We start from the raw sequence: 20,040 nt of genomic DNA on the forward strand, positions 1-20,040 counted from the left end.
TCAAATAAAAACACTTTCAAAAAGAAAAGGGTTAATTGCCCCTTTATTCCAAATCCCCTTAAAACTATGTAGTTTAATTGGTTCTTTTTTTAAGAACTTGATCCAGTGATACCAGCTTTTCAAAGTCTAATAGTCACTTATACCTCCAGTGCTCCCCTCCCCCACTATGCTTTTGCCTTTTGTGGTCTTTGTCCCCCGCAGGTAAACCCAACACTCCCCAGTGGGTAGTACCGCTCACTTTGGGACGCACTGCTATTGACCCCGGGCATTTATTATAGATACTTTTGTTCATGGGGAAACTATGCCTTCTGATCCCCGCTGACTTGTAGGCCTCTCATAGTGGCCCCTCCTGCTTTGTTCTTGGCTGCAGGACAAGACTGTGGTGGTTGCAGACTTTGGCCTCTCCCGGCTGATTGTAGAGGAGAGGAAGAAGCCCACCCTGGAGAAGCCATCAGCCAAGAAGCGGACCTTGCGCAAGAGTGACCGGAAGAAGCGTTACACAGTGGTGGGGAACCCCTACTGGATGGCACCAGAGATGCTGAACGGTAAGAAGTTTCACAAGTACCGTATTTTTTGCTCTATAAGACTCACTTTTTCCCTCCTAAAAAGTAAGGGGAAATGTGTGTGCGTCTTATGGAGAGAATGCAGGCTGCGCAGCTATCCCAGAAGCCAGAACAGCAAGAGGGATTGCTGCTTTCACTGCGCAGCGATCCCTCTTGCTGTTCTGGCTTCTGAGATTCAGAATATTTTTTTTCTTGTTTTCCTCCTCGAAAAACTAGGTGCATCTTGTGGTCTGGTGCGTCTTATAGAGCGAAAAATACGGTAATCATAATAATAAATTTTATTTATACCCCGCCCTCCCCAGCCGAGACCGGGCTCAGGGCAGCTAACACCAGATATAAAAACAATTGATTAAAATACAACTTAAAAACAAGATTAAAATGCAACATTAAGACACAGCCTCATTTCAGTAGAAACTCAAATCAAAAACTTTTTGGGGATGAAAACGTCACCAAGGCCAACTATCCAGACTGGTCCTACGTGGGCCAGAACAAAGCCAGGGAAGTCCCCAAATAGAGTGCAGAAGGAGCTGTCTTAGGACGGATCAGCCTTATACCGTGAGCTTGGTCTACCTACATCAGCATTGCCTACTCTGGCTTGCAGCAGCAACTCTTAAGGGATTTCGTCAGGGAGTCTCTCTGAGCCCTACCTGAAGAAGCTGGGGATTGAACCTGAGACCTTGTGCATGCAAAGCAAGTGCTTTACCCCTGAGCTCTAAAGTAAAGGTAAAGGTAAAGGAACCCCTGACCATTAGGTCCAGTTGTGACCAACTCTGGAGTCCCCGCAGGGCTCCCCTCGCTGCGGATAGCAACCTGCCGCCTGGCGCGAGCGGCGCCCTGAAGCAGAGTGCCCCTCACGCCAGGCAGACATCTGCAGCGTGGGGAGCCCTGCAGGAGTTCCCCGCAGGGCTCCCCACGCTGCGGATAGCAGCCTGCCGCCCGGTGGGCAAGGCGCACTGAAGCAGAGCGCCCCGCGCACCGGGCAGGCATCGGCCAGCCCCACTAGCTCGGGGGACAGCAGGGAGGCGCAGCGCCGCCATCCCGCTGTTCCTCGACCTGGTTCGGTTTCCCCGACCTGGTTTTGGGGGGGGGGGGGAAATGAAGGAAAAAAAATTTTCCTTTATTTCCCCCCCAAAAAACTAGGTGCATCCTATGGAACGGAGTGTCCTATGGGACGAAAAATACGGTAATCACTGGGACAATAAAAAATAGACCGTGTGGCAGGAAACTCTGATTCTACTGCCTGAGGGCTCTTAGCAAACTCTTGGTCCACCAGTTCTGTCAATCACACTCAGTGCTTTCTCCATTTTATGAAAATAAAGCCACTCTCCCTTTTTTCTTTCCTTCCAGGGCAGAGCTATGATGAGACAGTGGACATCTTTTCTTTTGGGATTGTGCTATGCGAGGTAAACCTGGGCCACATCAGAAGTGAGAAGTTGCCATGCTCCTTAATAAAATAAATACTGTTGGGGGGGATGTTATTGTTTTCATTTGTTGCTATGGTATGTATTTTTGTGTTTTTATATTATAAACCGCCCTGTGATCCACAGATGAAGGGTGGTATAGGAAGTTAAGGAGTAAATGAGTGGTACCCGAGCTTCCTGTCTGGCCACCAGGATCCTTAAAGCTTCTCTGCATGTTAGGGTTTCAGAACACAATTCAAAGTGTTGGTGCTGACCTTTAAAGCCCTAAACGGCCTCGGTCCAGTATACCTGAAGGAGCATCTCCACCCCCATCATTCAGCCAGGACACTGAGATCCAGCGCCGAGGGCCTTCTGGCAGTTCCCTCATTGAGAGAAGTGAGGTTACAGGGAACCAGACAGAGGGCCTTCTCGGTAGTGGCACCCACCCTGTGGAACGCCCTCCCTTCAGATATGAAGGAAATAAGCAGCTATCTTATCTTTAAAAGACATCTGAAGGCAGCCCTGTTTAGGGAAGTTTTTAATATTTAATGCTGTATTGTTTTTAACACTCAGTTGGGAACTGCCCAGAGTGGCTGGGGAAACTCAGCCAGATGGGCGGGGTATAAATAATAAATTTATTATTATTACTATTACTATTACTATTACTATTACTATTACTATTACTATTACTATTACTATTACTCACCTGGTCCTTGGCCAGAGAAACTTGGAAAAATAAAAATTCAGCCTTTAAATGCACTGCCTCTGCTTTTCGTCTGCTAATCTAAGTGTAGAATCTTTTCTCCAAAACTTGTTGCATTAATTAACACCCCTTCCGCTTTCCCCATTGGGAACATGGGAAGCTGCCTTCTGCTGAGTTAGACCATTGGTCCATCTGGCTCAGTATTGCCTACTCTGACTGGCAGCAGCTTTCCAGGATTTCAGGCAGGGAGTCTCTCCCAGCCGTACTTGGAGATGCCACTGGAGACTGAACTTGGGACCTTCTGCTTGAAAGTCCAGATGTTCTACCATGGCCCTTCCTGCCCTCCCTTCTTGCTTTCTCCTCTCCCATGCAAATGCTCCTAAGGGCCTGTTCCTGTCCAGGGATCTGGTTCAGTTCCTCCTTCCTATCACCTGCAGCCCCAGGTGGTGGCGCCAGCACACAGCCGAGTCCTGCTTTCCATGATGTTGATGGCTCCTTTCTCTGTTTCAGATCATCGGACAAGTGTATGCCGATCCAGATTGCCTCCCCCGCACTCTGGATTTTGGCCTCAACGTGAAGCTCTTCTGGGAGAAGTTTGTTCCCACCGACTGCCCTCCGGCCTTCTTCCCCCTGGCAGCCATCTGCTGCAGGCTAGAGCCAGAGAGCAGGTGAGGCCTCTGGAGGGATCAAAGCAGGATGAAGGGAGATCTTGGCTCTGTACCTTCCTGCTTCTTTTTGGTCTGGTGCCAGCCTGCTTCCCTCCAGATGTTTTGGAGGGTGCTATTCTGCCTGGGGCTGATAGGTTCTGTGGTTCAGAAACGACCGAAGGGCATCAGGTTGGTGGAGGCTGATGGAGTCTGTTCCTGGCATTCTGCTTGAGGGAGGGGCATATTTGCATGCAGGTCACCCTCACGGAGGACAGAGCACTTCCTTTGTTTTGACTTTGCTCTTTCCCTTTTTCTTTTAAAGTGTTATTTTTCCTGCCAGTGCAGTTTGCTGTTAAAAAGAACTATTTATGTCAAGTGAGCGTGAAGCAGGAACCAAAGGAAACTGCACCCTCCAGAGCTGGAACAAGCTCTTGTTTCCTCTGTGCAAGGCAGACCAGGCTGCACCACCGTGGGCATGTGAAAGGCTGGGCTCCTGCCTTCCTTCTTGGAACCTCAACACAGGGGATGGAAGAAGGGGAGCAGCCTAAAATGTCACAATAGACTGGGGGTGTTCAGAAGTCTCTCCATCAGCCTCCTATCACCTGAAGTTTTTGACTACAATTTCCATTGGTCCCAGCCAGCACAAACTCTTTTGTCTTATTCCATTGTGGTTGGCCTGGTGGGAGTTCCCTAAACCACACTCCTTCCTAGCACACCTGCTTCAGTCACTTGTGTGCTGCTTTTAAACATCTCTTTCTGGTCGCCTGGAGGAAATTCCTGCTCTCCATAGGTGACCTGATCTGTAGAGAGACAGCATTAACTTACTGCCTTTCCTCCTCTCTCCCTAGGCCCCCGTTTTCCAAACTGGAGGATTCTTTTGAAGCCCTTTCCTTGTACCTGGGAGAGCTGGGAATCCCTCTTCCGTCAGAACTGGAATTGCTGGATCACAACGTCAGCATGCAGCACGGGCTGATCCGGGATAAGCTACCTGAAAACCTCACCTAATCCTCAAGACCTGTGCACACTTTCCATAAATTGCCTGTGGGGAGGGAGTGGGGCAGCAGGGGCATGAGAGAGAGCGCGCGCTGATGTCCGAATCCTCACATGACATTAACAAGGCACCCATTTGCCTTCCGTCGCCTCACCTTGGACTACCTTCCTCCTGTGGATTTGTGGCATGTTCTGGAAGCAGAATCCTGTCCTGCTTGTGACTTTTAGTACTGACACTCTCTAGCTTTTGGAAACAAAATTGTGAGGCCCTGTTTGCAGATCTCTTTATCACAGTGGTGCCTTGGGCCTCGAAAAGACTGCAAGCGTTTATAAAGGTTCCTGAGCCTGGGACATTTGCCTGGGAGGGGCAGGCTGGGCTGCCCCCAACCTGGGTGCCTTGTCTGCTGTTGGAAAAGACATGGAAGAGTCAGCAGAGGGAGTGCGTTTGCCTTCCTCACTCCTCTTGGAGTTGGGAAGTTCTTCAGGAGCAGCTCAAAGACAGCCTCTCTCCGGCAAAGGATCCCCCTTCTCTTCCTCATCTCTACAAATACCTCCAAGCAAACGTTCAAAAACACTACACAGCCAACTTGCGAACTGGGCTTCCACCAACCCCCCCATGTCAGAAGGGGAAGAACAACCTCCAGTGAGCACAAAGGGTTGCTCCAGAGTAGCAGGCTGCTCTAGGCTGTTTGAGCCACTTTGCGGTCGGAACAGAAAGGGTGAGACTGTCCTAGTTTGGGGCTCAGTGGCCTCACACTGTGGGGGTTTCTTGGTGTGGAACAGCTGGGTTTGAGCAACAGCTACTTCCCAATTCACCATTTAATTGCAGCTGACAGGGAATGAGACCACTTTCTTATTTGAGTCTGATAGTCTGAAGGCCTCGTTGTAACATGATTAAGTCACCTACCTCTGTCCTCCATTTCAGGCTTCTCTTTCCCTTAGAACTAAGACACCACTGGTTCTGGCCTGCACACACACACACACTTCCAGGATATACCAAGAACGGAAAGGGAACCATTCCTAGCTTCTGTCTTCTCTGGTGAAGATGGTGCACACACTACATGGTTTCACTTGGCCAGATCTTTCCCCTGTTCTTGGTGGGCCTCAGCAAAGTCACTTTCCTTGGGAAACCCAACCCAACCTAGCATGAATTTGGGACGGGCATGCAGTCGTCATGGCTTTCGGTCCTCTCCCCTAAGATTGCACCATGGATCTGGACCTCAAGCAGCCCACATTCCCACTTAGAGCAGCCAAAAAGACATGAGGTCCCTACTAGCCAAGCCATTTTAAACTCCAGTTATCCGGCTTAATCCTCCAAGGGTTAAGAGCCACTGGGCCTTCTGAGCCCCACCCCAGTGGTGGTCTCCAGGCCCAGGGCGTTTCAATAAAGATTCCGCTTCCTCCTTCCTCTTTTAATAAATGTGGGTCCCCCTCTATAAACAGGGGCAAAGAGAGGATAAACTTGCATCACGTGTTCAAGAGATTCTGGACTCTTGTTGATTGCACACCAAAACGGTTTTGACTAAATTAAAAGCAATAAACTTTATCCTATGGAAACAAAAGTGGCTTCTGTGTTAAAAGGGACAGCCAACATCTTCAAAATGTGGCCAGTTTTGGATCAAAGCAGTGTTTGCTGTTGCTGGTCTTGAAATCCAGTTCTGAGGGCTGTTGCAGATGTGCCATAAGCTGTGGGATATAAAAAGGGTGGTGGGACAAAGCGGGGCGGTGGGCATCAGAGGGGAGGCCTTGGGGACTTTCCCCCCAAGTTTTTCTTTCAGACATTAAGGGGAGCAGCAGCAACCAAACTGCTGCAGTGCATTTTGGGAAGGGTGGCCACCTTTCTGCTTTGTGAAGCTACCCTTTCCATCTGCATTCTTGTAAGGCAGGGATGGGGAACCTGCTGTGTCCTGGCTGTCAATAGACTACAATCCCCATCATCCCTCACCATTGGCTCTGCTGGTTGGGACTTGTGGAATTTTGGAGGACCAGAGCTTCCTTCTTGCATCCTTGCTTTTAACCTAAGCAAGGCTCATCTCCAACCCAAGAAAAATTTTCTACCCTTCTCACCCCAGCAATTTTAGGGTTGGCTGCTAAATGGGGGGAAAGCTCCATAACATAGATGAGCTCACCAGAATATTTTGAAGAGTAGGAGAAAGGGTTCAAAACTTTTCCTCAACTGATGGGGTGGGGGTTGTGTACCTACCTATTTCACCACATCACTAGCCTCCCCATTTTAAGGAATACCAGAGATGAAAAGGTGTGGAATATTGCTTTTTAAGTGGATAAAATTTGGGACTATTGGGAGAACCTTTGCTGCCAGTCAGTGCAGGTGGCCCAGGTGGATCAACAATCTGACTCAAAAATAAGGCAGCTGTAGTTTTCTAGTTGCAACACTTGACCATTCCACAGAATAACACAAATACAGCCTGAACAGTTCTTTTTAATTTTATTTCATAGTTCATGAGGTATTTAAAAACACTTACAAAGAAATGGTGTTCAAAGGCATTGAAACGTCTTTATTTAAAAAAACAAACAAAATTCCCATCTCTGTCTTGCATAACCGGAGTGTACAAGAAACCTTCACTCTCAGCAGCTGGTCTACCTTCCTTGAGTGGTGAAGGTTGTTTTTTTTTTTTAAAAAAAAAGTCAGTATGGCTAAAGTGAGTTATTTGTTGGCGGAACAGAAGTATGTGTGCTTTACGCCTAACAAAGAGCATCGCAGGAGAATTTCCTTGATCCTGGTTCTCTGCCTCAAATGCTGCCTGACAAAGCCACCACATAAATCACCCCACCACTTGGCTTGCACAGCTGCTACAGATGAACTGGCCCAGCGCTATGAAAACCCGGAACTACTAACCCCAATGCCAACTTAGTCATTGGCTGGCTCTGAAATGGAGGTGAAGGAGCTTTTGTGCTTGAGCCGGCACCGTCTGGGCAGATCTAAGAATGTTAAGAGAAGCCTGCTGGATGAGGCCAGGGGCCCATCTCACCCAGAATCCTGCCCTCTTAAGAGGCCAATCGGATGCCTGTAGGAAACCTGCCAGCAGGATTCGAGCACAAGAGCCCTCTTTCCTCCTGTGGTCCTAGCGTTGCCTTGAAGTCGCCTTTCTGGAAACAATCTCCCTCTGCAGAATGCCTTTGGGGATCCCTTTCGTCTCCATATCTGCTAAACCCCAAAGTGTGCTGGAAGGGGAGAGGGAAACATACCTGAGCTGTCTTGCTGTGCTCAACAAAGATCACGAAGGGAAAGATGGCTGTAAATTGAAACTCCCAGCATGTAAGTATCTGTCCCTGGCCTTAGAAGTCCTGGAGTATGTAAGACAGAAGATACATATTTTGCAGAGAGCTCACTAGGGACAGCCCGGCTCGCCCACCCACCCACCCTCACCTTTAAAAAAAAGCCCTCCTATTTGGGAAGCTTCCTCCTCCTTGACTGTTTTTGAAAAGGCATTTTAAGCACCGAGCTATAAAGAAAACTCTGTGGTTGTTAAATAAATGGGAGGGCCAGTCTACTTCTGACAGCAGCCTTCCACTTTAGGAAAAAATAAGAATACATTCAAATGTTCGAATACTTTTGCTTTTCAAGCTCACCTACACTACAGCTCCCCACTTGTAACAGATTTGCAGGCACCAAGATTTGCAGGAAGCCATCTCCGTGGAAGAAGATCGAGAGGAGGCGATATAGACAGGTACTTCCTGACTGGAGGGAGACTGTGCATTCTATACAGCAGGAGGCAGGTGCTGCATTTTCTCTTCCCGCCCTCCATCGGGGGCAGAAGGAAGAGCTGGACCTCGCAAGAGGCTCAGGCCACACCAGACCGTCCAGTGGCATTCAGTTTCATGCAGCTGGGACCCAAACGCCCCAACAATGGATGAGCATGGGTGAGCCAGTCCTTGCACGTCTTCAGAGCCTCGTCAAGACTCTTCCAGGCTTCTTGTTCCTCCCCGAACAGAAAAAAACACCAGAAATACAAATGAAACTCCCACGTACGTTGGTGAGAAGAGAGAGGAGTCTCAGCCATTGTGGGTGCAAGCAGGGCATCTCTTAGGGTGCCCCCCACCCATGTTCCTCAGGCTCCAGGAGTGCCCGCTTGACCCATCAGTGGGGCATCGCCATTGTGCGTTTCCTCCACGGGGGTCTGGTTTGTCTGCACCTCTATCGTGTTCTCGTCCACCAGTTCGCAGGCTTGGTTGGTGAAGGCCGAGAGCGGCAAAGTGATCCGCTGCATTTCGCGCTCGTAAACCTTCTGCTCATGCTGCTCCTTTAGATCTTTGCCCCTGGGGAGGGAGGGAGAGAGAAGGGGGGTGTCAGGCAACGTGGTGGTGCAGGTTCCAAATTGATGCACACACTTTTATTATTTCATAAAATTATACAGTGGTACCTCAGGTTAAGTACTCGTTCCAGAGGTCCGTACTTAACCTGAAACTGTTCTTAACCTGAAGCACCACTTTAGCTAATGGGGCCTCCTGCTGCTGCCGCCGCACCGCCGGAGCCCGATTTCTGTTCTCATCCTGAAGCAAAGTTCTTAACCTGAAGCACTATTTCTGGGTTAGCGGAGTCTGTAACCTGAAGTCTATGCAACCTGAGGTACCACTGTACACTATTTGGTTGCAAAAAAACAAACAAAACTCAAAGCAGTTTACAAAAAGAAGAAAACAAATTTATCAGTAAAAGTTAAAATTTCAGTGCAAAGGAAGGTGACTGAGATGATCAAGGGTCAGGAAACCAAGCCTTATGAAGAACAGTTGAAGGAGCTGGGTATGTTTAGCCAGGGAAAGAGGAGACTGAGAAGGGATACGGTAGCCAGCTTCAAATATTTAAAGGTCATCACATGGAAAATCGAGCAAGCTTGCTCCAGAGGGTAAGACCTGAACCAATGGGTTCAAATTATAAGAAAGGAGATTCTAACAGTAGGAATAACTTTCAGAATCTAAGCAGACGGCTTCAGAAGGTAGTGGACTCTCCTTCGTTGGAGGTTTTTAAACAGAGGCTGAACGGCCATCTGTCAGGAATTATTTAGCTGTGATTTCTGGGTTGGACTAGATGACCCTTGCGGGATCCCTGCCAACTCCACAATTCTATGAAAAACAGCTATTTAAAACATTTTTTAAAAAATTAAAATCAGCAATAAGCTAAAAAACACATAAAAATAAATGTCAACGTTCTAAATGCCTGGATAGGCTTTGCCCAAACAAAAAATGTTTTAGCAGGCGTTGAAAAGTGGACTGGTGTCAATAGACAGGGAGTTCCAAAGGGTGGGATCTGCTGAGAATGTTTTACATGAGGGACAGCTGGTGTGGTTGGTGCAGTGTTTAAGAGTGTTGGACTAGGACCTGAGAGACCAGGGTTCAAATCTACACTGGGCCACCAAGCTCATTGGTGTGACCTTGGGCCAGTCACTGTGTTCCCTCAGCCTCACAGGATTAAAGGGTGGGGGAACCTTGTACCCCACAGAGAGTTCCTTGGAGGAAAATAGGGATATACAGTGGTACCTCGGGTTAAGTACTTAATTCATTCCGGAGGTCCGTTCTTAACCTGAAACTGTTCTTAACCTGAAGCACCACTTTAGCTAATGGGGCCTCCTGCTGCTGCCATGCTGCCGGAGCACAATTTCTGTTCTCCTCCTGAAGCAAAGTTCTTAACCTGAAGCACTATTTATGGGTTAGCGGAGTCTGTAACCTGAAGCGTATGTAACCTGAGGTACCACTGTATAATAAATGCAAAAGAAGAAGAAGATAACAACATACAAACGATCAATGCAAAGGCCCTTCACTTGCCTCTTATAGACATAGCCCACGACAATGCCTGCTCCGATTGCAATGATGATCACCATCATCAGAAGGCCCAGCACGTAGCCTGTGGGGGGAAGAAAGAGGACATATGCAACACATTTTAAGCACACCGCTGCAGTCTGCCCCCAAACCCTGCAGCATAAAGCAACACAACGGATGCTTTTGCCAATTATAACTTTGCACGCTGCATCAACCGCCTTAGCACACATTTGAGAAAGTGCAGGTTTTGAACACTTAAATAAATAAGCAGTAACATATGCATACATTTTTTTGGCCTTTCTGCACCCAAGGCATTCCAAAAAATGAGAGCCAGTGTGGTGTAGTGCTTAAGAGTGCTGGGAGACCTGGGTTCGAATCCATGTTCAGCCACGAAGCTCACTGGAGTGCGTCACTATATCTAAGACTAACCAACCTCACAAGATTGTTGCGTGGAGAAAATGGGGGGGGGGGGCAGACCGGACCGCGTGCACCACCTTCAGCTCCTTGAAGGAAAATGTGAGGTAGAATATAATATATAAATGGCAGGGTGGCTCGTCTAAAAAAACAGCTAGAAAGGGCAAAATGCAGAGTGAAGCTGTATGACTAGCCCTTCTGTAGGTCTGTACTGCACACACACGTCCCTCTTGAGCTAGAAAACCCTTTAAAAGACTTTTTAAAGGGCTTTAAAACGATGGCTCACATTCTCAGAACCCTGCCCCAGGAAACAGCTGTCTTGTTTACAGAAAGAGCTTGCAGGATGCCAGCTCTTCACACCTTACCCACTTCCTGCTGAGTGAACCCATTTCCTCCACACACCCAACAGACGTAGTGGAGTCTGGCCTCACAGAAACATAGAACTGTAAGGTCGGAAGGGACCCCGAGGGTCATCTAGTCCTACCCACTGCAATCACAGCTAAAGAATCTTTGAGAATTGGCCATCTAACCTCTGTTTAAAAACATTCCCCTGCCAAAAGGCTCTTACAGCCTCCTTTGAAACCTGGCTTTACTTAATCTGGTGCCCCTCTAGGAGGGGGTTTTAATCCATCTGTAGGGGCACCAGGTGGGTGGGACAGGGGCACCAGGTGGCACAAGGGATGCGGGTAGCGCTGTGGGTTAAACCACAGAGCCTAGGACTTGCCGATCAGAAGGTCGGCGGTTCGAATCCCCACAATGGGGTGAGCTCCCGTTGCTCGGTCCCAGCTCCTGCCCACCTAGCAGTCCAAAAGCACGTCAAAGTGCAAGTAGATAAATAAGTACTGCTCCGGCAGGAAGGTAAACGGCATTTCCGTGTGCTGCTCTGGTTCGCCAGAAGCGGCTTAGTCATGCTGGCCACATGACCTGGAAGCTGTACACCGGCTCCCTTGGCCAATAAAGCGAGATGAGCGCCACAACCCCAAAGTCGGCCACGACTGGACCCTTTACCTTTACCTTTTAGGGGCACCAGACTGGGGGAAGCCTGAACTAAACCACTCCCAACTCTTTTCGTTGTTGCAATTCTGAAACGAATCAGGCTACACACAAAGCCGCTGCAAGGACATTCCTAGGGAGTCTTTTAGTCCTTACCCAACGTGCCCAAGTCTTTCTTCTCGTTCGATCTCATCTTGACCCTCTGGCCGACCCCGACAACGGGCTGGACTGCAGCCGCCTCGCTCCGGGATGGCAAGCTGTTGGCAGGCTCAAAAACCTGATCGGTCGCTGCCGTTTTGACTGTGAGAGCCAGGGAGACGGCAGAGGTTGCATCTGGAGGGGACAGGAAAATGACTGTCAGCATCAAAATATTTCACAGTAAGAAGGGGCCATTCAAAAGAGTGTGTGTGCCCCAAGAACCAGCCCTGCATCAGGCCGCTTTAAAATCTCTTGTGCTGGTGTATTTTTCCCCAGTGCTGGAACTCAAGATTCCAGCATATGGCTATTTCACTCATTTATTTATTTCATAAAATTTATGCAGACACTTGTTTGTAAGACACACAGAGAGACCTTAAAGTGCTTTACAAAAAGAACAATAGAATTATCAGTAAAAGCAACTCGTTAAAACATTCAAAAGAAACAACCAGCAATAAACTAATAACAGATTAAAACATACATTAATATGTTATGTGTCTGGGTAGGCTTGTCTAAACAAAAACATGTTTTGCAGGCTCCTTAAAGATTACAGTGAAGGTGCTTGTCTGGTGTCAATAGACAGGGAGTTCCAGAGTTGCCACACTAATTTTTTTTTATATAATAATTTTCATTAATTTTCCAACACAAATAAACAATCATATCAAAATTTCCACAAATTTGGTTCTATTTGGACTTCCTTCAGCTTCTCTGACAATCATCCATATTTACCTCTCAGTTACGCATTTCTTCTGTTTATATTGCCATTAAACTTCCCTCCCACTTCTATTTCTTTTTAACAATATATCTCAACTTTCACAGTGCTTCTTGAAACCCCACTAGCGTTGTTTGCACATCACACGTTTTTTTTCAGATATTCGACAAATTTCCCCCAGTCCTCGATGAACTTTTGGTCTCGAAGATATCTAATTTTCCCAGTTAATCTGTCCAGTTCTGCATAGTCAGAGTTGCCACACTAAATTGGGAGCAACGCAGAAATTGGGGGGGGGGGGGCATGGATTGCAACAGCAGACCAGGGAGAAGAGTCGGTGGAAGAAGATTGGAAAAAATTTAAAGATTATTTACAGAAATACTGTAAAATTAAGGAGCTTTAGAAAAAAGGTGGAATGAAGCTATATGGCTTTGGCAGTAATGTTAGAAGGAACTAGGTACAGATAGATTGTTAATGCATTAAAAGGGAAAAAACTAGGTTACAATATGTTAAAATTAACTATAAGACAGAAGATAGATGAAGATGGAAAGGACTTGCTGAAATAGTTAATTGAAGTGGAATACAAAAAGGGAGGCATTGAGGAAGTCAATGAAACAAGTGTATGAAAGTTAAGATCGAAAATATTGGAAGTGTTTTTAATTGTTTTTGTTTTGTTTTGTTAATTTAATGTTTTATGTAGTGTTTTTGTTTTTGTTTCCGTCTTTGTATGTTTAACCTTTCTTTTTTCTTTTTGTAATTTCCAAAATCTTAATAAATATTATTAAAAAAAAAAGGATTGCAACAGCAGATCAGGGAGATGGAACAGCCTGGCCCACAAGTGACCCTCTTCCATGTGTGCTCAAGGAATGGATGCTCTTTTTAAAGTAAGGAAAGACAGTGTCCAGCCTTGTTTGCTGCCAACAGAAAACACACCCTTCCAAATAGTTTTGATGTTGACCACCTGGTGGAAACTCTTACTCATGTGGTTCTTAAATGTAAACTATATGCTGATCTCCGCCAGCAATTCCTAAAGCAACTCTGCATCCCCAAATGGAAACCAGAGTTGGAGGTCATAGGCTTTCTACTATTGGGGAACGACCAGGAGCTCACCAAGTTAGTGGCAAATATCTTTATCTGGTATTCTGTTGTCGAAACACATTGGACTGATCTCCCTGGGGACCTAGAGATGTGACAATAGTCTGCTCTGCCTCTCCTTTTTTTGGGGGGGGGGGAAATGTTTTGTGCCACAGGGGAAGCAGTAACTCTGTACTGTTATGTTACGGGTGTCTGTATGTAATGCCAATGAAAGGTTTGATGATGAAATAGTTTTGAATTATTATTTTTAATACAGCGGTACCTCGGGTTACACACGCTTCAGGTTACAGACTCCGCTAACCCAGAAATAGTACCTCGGGTTAAGAATTTTGCTTCAGGATGAGAACAAAAATCGTACTCTGGCGGCACAGCAGCAGCTGGAGGCCCCATTAGCAAAAGTGGTGCTTCAGGTTAAGAACAGTTTCAGGTTAAGAACAGACCTCTGGAACGAATTAAGTACTTAAACCGAGGTACCACTGTAATAATATTACCACCCATCCTTCACCCCAAGGTCTCAGGGCAGGTATCAACAATTAAAATACAGTATTGAAAACAAGAAAAATCAGTTCCTGCAATTTACACCCACAAAGAAGTACTGATGGCCACCAACTTGGATGTCTTTAAAGCCCGGTAATGTAGATAAATCCCTGGCAGATATGGCTATTAAGGGTTAACAGCCACAACGGCCATGTGGCCATGAGTTCCAGAGTCAAAGGCAATAAATGCCTCCAAATATCAGTCACAAGTGCTTGGGTCCTGCTTGTTCATGGGTTTCCCATAATGTGCATATCTGGTTGACCACTGTGAGGACAAGATGCTAGACTAAATCACCCCTGTTTGGCTTGATCCAACTAGCGCCACCCTGAGAAGCTTCCCCTCCCTCAGCCAGCAGCAAAAATGTCTTGTGTGAGCAGCAGACATCTGCTAGCACACCGCTCTGCCTCGTATGAGAACAAAGGGTGTTTTATGCATTTGCACGTTTAATTCACTGATTAAAACCTTCATCTTAATCATTAAGACTAATAATAATAATAATTTTTATTTATACCCCGCCCTCCCCAGCCAAGGCCGAGCTCAGGGCGGCTAACAAGCAATAATAAAAACAAGTTGAATGAATAACAAGATTAAAATACAACATTGAAACATTAAAATGCAGCCTCATCACAGGAGGAGAAAGAAAAAAAAAGAAAGAAAGAAGAGGGGGAGGGAATCAATTTGACTCCAAGACTACATGTATCTCTACTCAAAAGTAAGCTCCATTCAGGTAAATGGCATTTACTCCCAGGTAAGCGCACACCGCCTGGCAGCTCACTGGCTGGCAGCCCCGCTTGCAAAGTCCTTGCTGAGCTAGGCAAGCATGCGCAAGAAAGTAACAGGGAAAGGCTCCTGCGCATTTCAGGTTGGAAACTCCCCCCCCCCCCGGATGGAGATACAGAACATGCCCTCCAGCAGTAGGGGGAGGGGCCTCGGGGCCACGCCCCCTCCCAGAGTCAAAAGGGGCTCCCACGTGCAGGAAGGCGTGGCTAAGCCTGTTCTCCCCGAAAGGGGGTGGCTGGGTTGTTTACCCCGCAAGGTCTCTGCGGCTGAAGGATGACATCACCCCAAGGCAGCGACCAATAGGAAACGAGCTCAAGGCCTGGAGACAACATGGACCAATAGCGAGGGGGGTAGAGGGAGGAGCCGGCGGAGCGGAATTAAAGAGATACGTCACCGCCCTCCCTTCTCTGCTTGAGGCAGGAGAAGAGGGAGCATGCGCACCAAGGATCAAGCGCCCCCATCACAGACGCTTATATGCGTGCACTAGTCAGCGAGGGTGCGCCCTTTCCCCCCACCTCCGGGTGTGCATCTGAGCACATGCAGAGTGCGCCTGCCCCGCCTCAGTCTCTCTTCCGCAGAGCCCCCGTTGCGCCCATGGAGGCTTGCTCCCGAGTAAGCCAGCGTGGGGTCCGACAGCAGGCACCGCGGAGTTTCCCTGCAAGGGTTCAGCTGCACCGGTCGCAGCAGACTGGTGCGAGCTGCCTTCACACGTGCAGACTCGACACGTGGGGGGAAGGGGAGCTTGCACGTGTGAACGGGGGGAACTCGCGGGAGGGAGGGGGGTCGGGGGCTCCTCGCGGGCGTCGATCGCAGGTGGAACTGGAGCCCCCCTCGGAGCTGCTCTCGTAAGGAGAACGAGCAAGACCGCCCCGCTGCAAAGGCAGGCGGGCGGGCGGGCGAAAGAGGCACGGGGCTAGGACCGGCCACCGCCGCTCACCTTCCGTAGCCGAGCCGAAGCCCAAGAGCAGCGGCTGCAGGAGCAGGAGAATCGCCCACCGAGACGCCATGAGGAAGGGCGGCCTGGAGACGAAGAAGAGGAGGAGGAGGAGGAGGCGCTGTGATTCGGATCGGCTGCCTGGGTTGTTGCTGCGGCTGCTGCTTCGGCGGAGCTTTTGCGGCGTAAACAAGCCGGGCCTTTGAAGGAGCTCAGCCCCGCCTCCCGGAGCCGCCTCCTCCGCTGGTCCCGAGGCGCTTGCAGGGTCCTAAGTGGGGAAGGCGAGGAAGACGCGCGCCACGTGGAGCTTCCCGCCTCCGACGCAGTCTACCCGCCTGAGCTCTGCTGACCTGCACACAGGAGAGGGCGAGGACGCCCCGCCAGCGAGCCAAATCAAGCAGATGAGGACACGCACCTGGCTGGCTGCAGTGTGAACAGAGGGCTTAGCCATTTGGGAGGCAAGAGGCTTCTGAATGCTATTTGCCAGGAACCACTGGCGGGGATTGGGCTGCTGCTGTTCCTGGCCACTGTGGACACAGACCATTGGACTTGTCACCCCCTTGGGCATGGTAAAAAAAAAATAGGTAAAGGAACCCTGAACAGTTAAGTCCAGTCAAAGGCAACTACAGTGGTACCTCGGGTTAAGTACTTAATTCGTTCCGGAGGTATGTTCTTAACCTGAAACTGTTCTTAACCTGAAGCACCACTTTAGCTAATGGGGCCTCCTGCTGCCGCCACACCGCTGGAGCACAATTTCTGTTCTTATCCTGAAGCAAAGTTCTTAATCTGAAGCACTATTTCTGGGTAAGCAGAGTCTGTAACCTGAAGCGTATGTAACCCGAGTTACCACTGTATGGGGTTGCAGCGCTCATCTTGCTTTCAGGCTGAGGGTGCCGGCGTTTGTCCACAGACAGCTTTTCGGGTCATGTGGCCAGCATGACTAAACCGCTTCTTGACGCAACGGAACACCGTGATGGAAACCAGAGTGCACGGAAATGCCGTTTTACCTTCCCGCTGCAGTGGTACCTATTTATCTACTTGCACTGGTGTGCTTTCGAACTGCTAGGTTGGCAGGAGCTGGGACAGAGTAATGGGAGCTCACCCCATTGCAGGGATTCGAACTGCCGACCTTCCGATCAGCAAGCCCAAGAGGTTGCAGCCAGGTTCTTCTGGTGCCCACCCTGCCATCATCTCCCCACCTCTTAATTAGCACCCACTTTGAGGTTTCCTCATCGCCCTAGTGCATTTTCCTTCTTCTCTTGCTCCACCACTTCATTGATTAGTTCCCTTGTCTGCTGCCCAAGACAGACTCTGGCTCCTACACCTGCGCCCTGTGGCTAAAACAGCGAACAGGGTGATTGTTACCAGGGTGTGACCACAGAACCCACCATAGGTAGAACTAACTGTGTGCTAATATTTAACATTTTTCCCCAATCCATGGTGAGCGCTGATAAGAGTTGCAGGTCAATAATATCTGGAGAGCTTCTAGTTTCACAACAGCAACTGCAAAACAATACCAACGCCCTAAATGTTACTTCCAACATTAAGAAATATTGCAGTAACCAGCAGCAATGGGTTGTTGTTGTTGTTCTTTGTGTGTGTGTGTGTGTGTGTGTGTGTGTGCATGCATGCATGCGTGTGCGTAAGCCTCCATTTGTTCTGATGCTCAAAACAAATTCCTGGCCTGAGAATTTGATAATATTAAGCATATGTCTTCTGCACCAGGCTACAGTCAGTCGATCACATAGAGTTCTAGTAAAAAAACACCAAAGTACTGTATTTTTCGCCCTATAGGACGCACTTTTCCCCCTCCAAAAATGAAGGTGAAATGTGTGTGCGTCCGATGGGGCAAATGCAGGCTTTCGCTGAAGCCTGGAGAGCGAGAGAGGTCGGTGCGCACCAACCCCTCTCGCTCTCCAGGCTTCAGGAAGCTCTGCGCAACCCTTCGGAGACCGGTGCGACTTCGCGCCGGTCTCCCGAGGGTTGTGCAGAGCTGCCTGCAGTCCCGGGCTTCGCGCAGCTCTGCGCAAGCCTGGGGAGACCGGCGCAACTTCCTGCCGGGCTCCCTAGGCTTGCAGATAGCAGGCTGGGGTCGGGGGAAGCTCGGGCCTGGGGAGGAAAGATTTTTTTTTTCTTTATCCCCCCCCCAAAAAAAACACTAGGTGCGTCATATAGGGCGGTGCACCCTATGGGGCGAAAAATACGGTAGATCCTGCAAGCCTGAGGACAGCCTGAGGCAGAGCATTCATCTTCAAAATAAATATCACATTTTATCTATATACCGCCTTTCCAAATGTAATGTTCAATATGGTTTACAATCCCTGGAATCTCGTGGTAGGGCTGGGAAAGTGTAATGTATAAATTACAACCAGGAGTGGGGCATCTGTCCCTCCAGATGTTGGGCCTCCATCATCCCTGTGCTGGCTGGGACAAAAAGGAGTTCCAATCCAGCAACATCTGGAGAGCCACGTGCTCCCCATTCCTGAAGCTGAAGAGAGACGGGAGTGCAAAACATCTGGTTACAGAAGGCTGGTGCAGAAGATCCCATCAGCCCTGGGAATTGTAGTCCAGAAGGGCACCAGGTTAGGAAAATTCCCACATTAGATAATATATTATGTCGCTCTCACACAGAATCAACACAGCTGCAATGAGATTCTGGGTGTGCCCATGTCTGCCTGCAGATTGCCGCTTGCCTTTTCCAGTTGGAAATTGCCAGAAAAGCACGTCAGGGCATAGTGTGGGCCGTGAGCATATTCTGGCAGACTGGCATATTTTTGGCACAGGCCTGTGACATAGAGGTGGAGTTCAAGCTATTTTTTGTCCTGTAAACAAACCTCAGCTACCAGAGTTCCTGGAGGTATATATCCTTCCTGCAGCTCCGGTAAGGATTTAGTTCAGAAACTCAGGCTTGAAATCCATGTGCGCCTAAAAGGCAAATAGGAAATCACATTTAAAAGAAGATGGGCAATCACTGCCAAATGTAGTTGCTGAAGAAAAAACGCCAAACTCATCATTATGTGGAGGAGGGAGACCAATAGGATCAAGGGTCTGGAAGCCAAGCCTTATGAGGACTTGTTGAGGAAGCTGGGTATGTTTAGCCTGGGAGAGAGGAGACTGAGAGGAAATATGGTAGCCATCTTAAGACAATCTGAAGGGGCTGTCACATGGAAGATGGAGCAAACTTGATTTCTGCTGCTCCAGATGGTAGGACCTGAAGCAATGGATCCAAATGACAGGAAAGGAGATTCCAACTAAGCATTTGTTGTTGTTGTTTAGTCGTTTAGTCGTGTCCGACTCTTCGTGACCCCATGGACCAGAGAACGCCAGGCACTCCTGTCCTCCACTGCCCCCCGCAGCTTGGTCAGACTCATGCTGGTAACCTCGAAAACACTGTCCAACCATCTCGTCCTCTGTTGTCCCCTTCTCCTTGTGCCCTCCATCTTTCCCAACATCAGGGTCTTCTCCAGGGAGTCTTCTCTTCTCATGAGGTGGCCAAAGTACTGGAGCCTCAGCTTCACAATCTGTCCTTCCAGTGAGCACTCAGGGCTGATTTCCTTCAGAATGGAGAGGTTTGATCTTCTTGCAGTCCATGGGACTCTCAAGAGTCTCCTCCAGCACCATCATTCAAAAGCATCAATTCTTCGGCGATCAGCCTTCTTTATGGTCCAGCTCTCACTTCCATACATCACTACTGGGAAAACCATAGCTTTAACTATACGGACCTTTGTTGGCAAGGTGATGTCTCTACTTCTCAAGATGCTGTCTAGGCCTGTCATTGCCCTTCTCCCAAGAAGCAGGCGTCTTTTAATTTCGTGGCTGCTGTCACCATCTGCAGTGATCATGGAGCCCAAGAAAGTAAAATCTCTCACTGCCTCCATTTCTTCCCCTTCTATTTGCCAGGAGGTGATGGGACCAGTAGCCATGATCTTCGTTTTTTTGATGTTGAGCTTCAGACCATATTTTGCACTCTCCTCTTTCACCCTCAATAAAAGGTTCTTTAATTCCTCCTCCTCCTTTACCTTCCCGCTGGTAAGCGGTCCCTATTTATCTACTGCACCCGAGGGTGCTTTCGAACTGCTAGGTTGGCAGGAGCTGGGACCGAACGACGGGACCTCACCCCGCCGCAGGGATTCGAACCGCCGACCATACGATCGGCAAGTCCTAGCTGGGCAAAAGTGGTTCCCCAGCCCTGGTTGAAATCAAAGTAACTCCAGCAGGGAAACAGACACATCTAACTCCTAGGGAATTGAGTGCATCTCAGAAAAAGTTTGGACAGTTTTTGTCCAGGAGTACCACCATTACACAAGG

General features: G+C 48.6%; 2 protein-coding genes across 5 annotated transcripts in view; one reads left to right on the top strand and one right to left on the bottom strand.

Annotated features, from left to right (window-relative positions):
- The window catches only part of LIMK2 (LIM domain kinase 2), a 50,426-nt gene extending 44,561 nt beyond the window's left edge, over window positions 1–5,865 (top strand). For all 4 annotated transcript variants that reach the window (XM_079956736.1, XM_079956738.1, XM_079956739.1 and 1 more), the window contains 4 exons: window positions 371–545; window positions 1,911–1,966; window positions 3,177–3,334; window positions 4,162–5,865. In XM_079956736.1, coding sequence (XP_079812862.1) covers window positions 371–545; window positions 1,911–1,966; window positions 3,177–3,334; window positions 4,162–4,318 — 546 coding nt within the window. In that variant the 3' untranslated portion in view covers window positions 4,319–5,865. The remainder of the gene's footprint in view (window positions 1–370; window positions 546–1,910; window positions 1,967–3,176; window positions 3,335–4,161) is intronic.
- An 867-nt stretch (window positions 5,866–6,732) lies between these two features.
- Window positions 6,733–16,276, bottom strand: PIK3IP1 (phosphoinositide-3-kinase interacting protein 1). The gene is made up of 4 exons (XM_079957287.1): window positions 15,736–16,276; window positions 11,639–11,815; window positions 10,082–10,160; window positions 6,733–8,581 (listed from the first exon to the last, which is right to left on the bottom strand). The coding sequence occupies exons 1-4, from the start codon at window positions 15,803–15,805 to the stop codon at window positions 8,374–8,376; spliced, it is 534 nt and encodes a 177-aa protein (XP_079813413.1). The 5' UTR covers window positions 15,806–16,276; the 3' UTR covers window positions 6,733–8,373.
- Window positions 16,277–20,040: the final 3,764 nt, after the last annotated feature.

This window comes from Podarcis cretensis (assembly GCF_951804945.1).
Source record: "Podarcis cretensis genome assembly, chromosome: 16".
NCBI classification, from domain to species: domain Eukaryota; kingdom Metazoa; phylum Chordata; class Lepidosauria; order Squamata; family Lacertidae; genus Podarcis; species Podarcis cretensis.

What these genes read in the sequence shown, in the direction of transcription:
- PIK3IP1 (XM_079957287.1), bottom strand. Translation starts at nt 15,805, where the DNA reads ATGGCGTCTCGGTGGGCGATTCTCCTGCTCCTGCAGCCGCTGCTCTTG. An exon ending in CTTCGGCTCGGCTACGGAAG is followed by an intron (nt 11,816 to 15,735) that starts GTGAGCGGCGGT and finishes TGTCCCCTCCAG; the next exon opens with ATGCAACCTCTGCCGTCTCC. An exon ending in GTGGGCTATGTCTATAAGAG is followed by an intron (nt 8,582 to 10,081) that starts GCAAGTGAAGGG and finishes CTCCCTCCCCAG; the next exon opens with GGGCAAAGATCTAAAGGAGC.